The following is a 4299-nucleotide window of genomic DNA, read 5'->3' on the forward strand; positions in this document are numbered from 1 at the left end:
AATATATGTGTCTCAATTTTTTCTAGTGTCGAATAGTCTTAGTTGTTGGCCGTTGAAAAGCAGTGTCCCGGTAGTGGCGTTTTGGCCGTTTAAGGGTTAAACTTGAAAAAAATAAAATTTCAACCACAAAGATTAATTTTCTAACAAAAAAGTATAACTTTCAAGAAAATACATTAATTTTGAACCAAACAGTTGAAACCTCAACCAAAACAGATTAATTATCAACTAGAGTTGCATTTACAGCTAGCGAATATGACATTTTTACCGAAAGAAATGAATTCCAGTCAAACAGTTGCATCTTTAGCTTGAAAAAAAAAAACAAATTTCAATCAAGAAAATTAATCTTCTACCAGAAAATAAAAACTTTCAAGAAAAGACATGAATTTACAACTAAAAAATTTCGATTTTGAACCAAAAATGAAGTTACATTTTTAGTTTAAAAAATTAATTTATGTATATAGTTCAGTTTTTAGGGATGAATTTTTAACAAAAACAGATTAATTTTCGACCAAATCAGTGATTTTTTTCCAAAAACGGTTAAATTTATGCCATTAAGAGATGAATTTTTTAACCAGGAAGGCTAATTATCCAAAGATAGTTGAATTTGCAACCAAGGAAGACTTCAATTGAATTTTGAACACCAAAATATAAATTTCCAACAAAAAAATTAATTTGATACCAAATTAAATAGTTGCATTTGTAAATCAGAAAGGCGAATGTTTTTATTAGGTTGTATCAATTTTAGATCGCATCTACGCAAAAAGATGTGAAAAAAAAGTTTCTGAGAAGAAAGAAAAAAAAGAGACATTCTTTAAAAAAGTGGAAAATAAGAGAGTAGGAGAATGATTGTGAAGTCTGTGTGTGTATATAATTTCGAAAGGTTTATAAAATACAATTGGAAAACAATTAATTAAGAATACAAAAATCCTACCTTTCTTTCAAAGAATCGTATCATTTAATTGGCATATTACTTCCACAAAAGAATAGTCTCGTTAATAAATAAATAATTCATAAGCAGAAATTTGAATTTGACCTGATTAATTTCCCCGCTCGTTCGCCTATAATCCTTCAATTAAGGGAAAGTGAAATTAAAATTAACAACTACATACGTAAATTATGTGAACTATATTAAGATTCTCTATTTTATTCCTTATATGAAGTTTAAAAAAAAATATGCTGACAGAACTGTCGCAATGCATTTTTGCTTATAATGACAAAATACAAATATTTCTTGCAAACCATTTTTGTGTCCACAAATATTATAATATTATTTATATAGCCTTCCGCTAATTTTTTACAACAGAATTTTCGATATTTGTAAAGAAAATAAAATTTTTAAATTGTAGGGGATGTTTTATGCCTACCCCAAAAATTATTTTTATATAAAAAATAGACGGCTTCATACATTCAATAATTGTGCGTTAAAAACGTGATTTAAAAAAAAGAAAGAAATACGGTAACGTGAAAGGATTGAAACTTGGAACCTTGAAAGGATTCACAGATTAATAATACGACATTGAAAATTGTTGCACCTATTGAGTGAAAGTACAAAATGAACAAGACAGAAAAATAAAATAGTAACCTGAATAAAACAAATAAGGAGCGATATGTACCAAATGAAATAGAAACTTAAAATTTCAAAAATAAAAAAAAAAGAGGGGAAATAAAGCGATAAATGGAAGAATGTAAATAAATAGTCTGAAGAGATTGAAAACTAATATCTTTCTCTACTCTCTTCCAGTCTCATCGGAAATGTAAGCTGAGATAAGATAGGAAGAGGAAGGAAAGAGAGAGTGACAAGAGAAAGAGCGAGAGAAGATTGCCAAGTGTTTTTACCATTTTTTGGCAGGTTCCTTATAACATTCACAGCCGCGTTGAATTTTTCTTCAACTGACATGTTGATGGGGTGTTTAGACCGAATATTCTCGAACACTGTCAACAAGGTTCGCCGAACGTCAAAATCACTGCAGGAAGCACTGACGACACGAAACGAGAGAAGCGAGAAACCGACACTCAGAAACACAAAAACAATATGCTAGCTTGACCAAGCGTTCCGACCAAAATCGCAAAGTCGGGATGACTGACAATATTACCAATCCAATGGGCGATTTGGTAGCAAACTAGCGTAAGCGTATAGTAGTGGTGATGGTCATTTGTGATTGGTGATCACAGCTTCACACGTTCGCACGATTCACGTTCATGATACACAACTTCAGGGACGTAACAAACTGCTCTTAAAGTCATTAGCGCCCGGGGCTCGCACAAAATTTCTAAGTGTACCTTCTTAAGGATCTCCACAGACCTCCATTCCGAATAGGAATTACTCATTGAATTAATATTTAACATAGGGTAACTAGAAATAAATCCAATAGAAAATCCAGGAATAATTTAAAATTCATGGTCCGTGAAAAGGTACCCGAATGGGACAATCTGTAGGGTGATTTAAAATTCAACTTTAGATTTATGGTAATCGACGAATCTTTACGTTTCGGCAATCACAGAATCCGAAAACCATTAAATTTCATCGGTGTCTGTCTGTCGGTCTGTCTGTATGTCTGTATGTATGGTTACCTGAATGTTGTAGCCACGCTAACTTTTGAAGAATTTTTCCAATCGAGTCCGCATTTGATACATTTCTGAAAGTCCCCAAAATAAAGGTTAAGTTCGTTAATCAGATATTTCGAACCAAAATGAAAAACTTGAAAGCATTTTCAAAATTTTGAAATTTTTTGTTAAATTTGATAAATTGTTGTCAAAGTTTCTTATAGATGGGTAAAAGATTTGCAAATTATCTAAATAAAATTTTTTATTTTTATGAAAATTCAAAATTTTCACCAGATACCAAATATATTTCAAAACTATTGTACACGAATTTTTCGATTAGCCCAAAATTAGAAAAATTATAGCATTTTCAAAATTTTCAACTTTTTTTTAACCTATAAAAATTTTTGTCAAAGTTTCTCATAGATGGGTCAAAGACTTGCAAATTATCCAAATAAAATGTTTAATTTTCATGAAAATTGGAAAAGTTATATACTTTGCCAAAAATTTGAAAATTTTCAAAAAATATAAAAAAATATTTTGTTTTCATAAATCCAAAAATTTTCAGTAGATACCAAATACATTTCAAACTATTCTAGCCGAATTCTTCGATTAGCATACAATTAAAAAAATTAGAGCTTTTTCAACATTTTAGACAATTTTTTTCAAGTTTCATAAAATGTTGTCAATGTCTCCTATACTTGACAAAATACTTGCAAATTCTCCAAATGACATTTTTAATTTGGATGAAAATTAAAAATGTTAGTGTAATGTAATTGTCCAAATTTTCGATCTCTGGTTTTTGACGGATCTTTACGTTTCGGCGCGCACAGAATCCGAAAATCATAAAATTTTGTCGGTGTCTGTCTGTACGTCTGTCTGTATGTCTGTATGTATGGTTACCTGAATGTTGTAGCCACGCTAACTTTTGAAGAATTTGTCTAATCGAGTCCGTATTTGATAAACTTCTGAAGGTTCCCAAAATAAAAGCTAAGTTCGTTAATCAGATATTTCGAACCAAAATTTAAAAATTGAGTGCATTTTCAAAATCTTGAATTTTTTGTTGTTGAAATTTCATAAATTTTTGTCAAAGTTTCTTATAGATGGGTAAAAGACTTGCAAAATATCCAAATAAAATTTTTAATTTTGATAAAAATTAGAAAAGTTATATACTTTTCAAACATTTGAAAATCTTCAAAAAATAGAAAAAATTATTTTTTTTATAGATCCAAGCATTTTTACTAGATACCAAATATATTTAAAAACTATTTTAGCCGAATTTTTCGATAAGCCCACATTTTAAAAAATTAGAGCCTGTATAATCTAAAAGTAGAGCGCGAAGCGCGATTATGCCAATGAGAATGTAATCGTCAAGGCCGTAGGTGCTTTGAGAACCGCCTTTAATGTCAAATTAAAAAAAAAGGTTCAGCTTTACTTTATGATTATAGTTATATATATATACTTAAAAAAAGAGAAAAGGATTAAACAACCACAACAGGGTCCTAATAGGATCGGGAAAAATAAAATGTGAACATTATTTTGCAATATCTGAATAAGCAGTGCCAAATCAAGGTACACACAAAAAGAAATTGTAATATGAATTTGATATAATAGTTTTTAATATACAATGTAGAAAACTTCGCATTGTGGTATGTGCACAAATGTGGAGGGTAATGTAAAGACCGAACATTATCGAGCGCGGAGCGCGAGATAAATATATTATTATATTATTCCCGGAAAATATTATTATATTATTAT

At 29.8% G+C, this 4299-nt stretch overlaps 1 protein-coding gene across 1 annotated transcript in view; it reads right to left on the minus strand.

The window, feature by feature from the left end:
• Nucleotides 1-2112, minus strand: part of LOC117178098 (acyl-CoA-binding domain-containing protein 4) — a 19822-nt gene extending 17710 nt beyond the window's left edge. The window contains exon 1 of the mRNA XM_033369338.1: nt 1837-2112. Coding sequence (XP_033225229.1) covers nt 1837-1897 — 61 coding nt within the window. The 5' untranslated portion in view covers nt 1898-2112. The remainder of the gene's footprint in view (nt 1-1836) is intronic.
• Between the last annotated feature and the right edge of the window lie 2187 nt (nt 2113-4299).

This window comes from Belonocnema kinseyi, chromosome 8 (assembly GCF_010883055.1).
Source record: "Belonocnema kinseyi isolate 2016_QV_RU_SX_M_011 chromosome 8, B_treatae_v1, whole genome shotgun sequence".
In the NCBI taxonomy this organism is placed as follows: Eukaryota; Metazoa; Arthropoda; class Insecta; order Hymenoptera; family Cynipidae; genus Belonocnema; species Belonocnema kinseyi.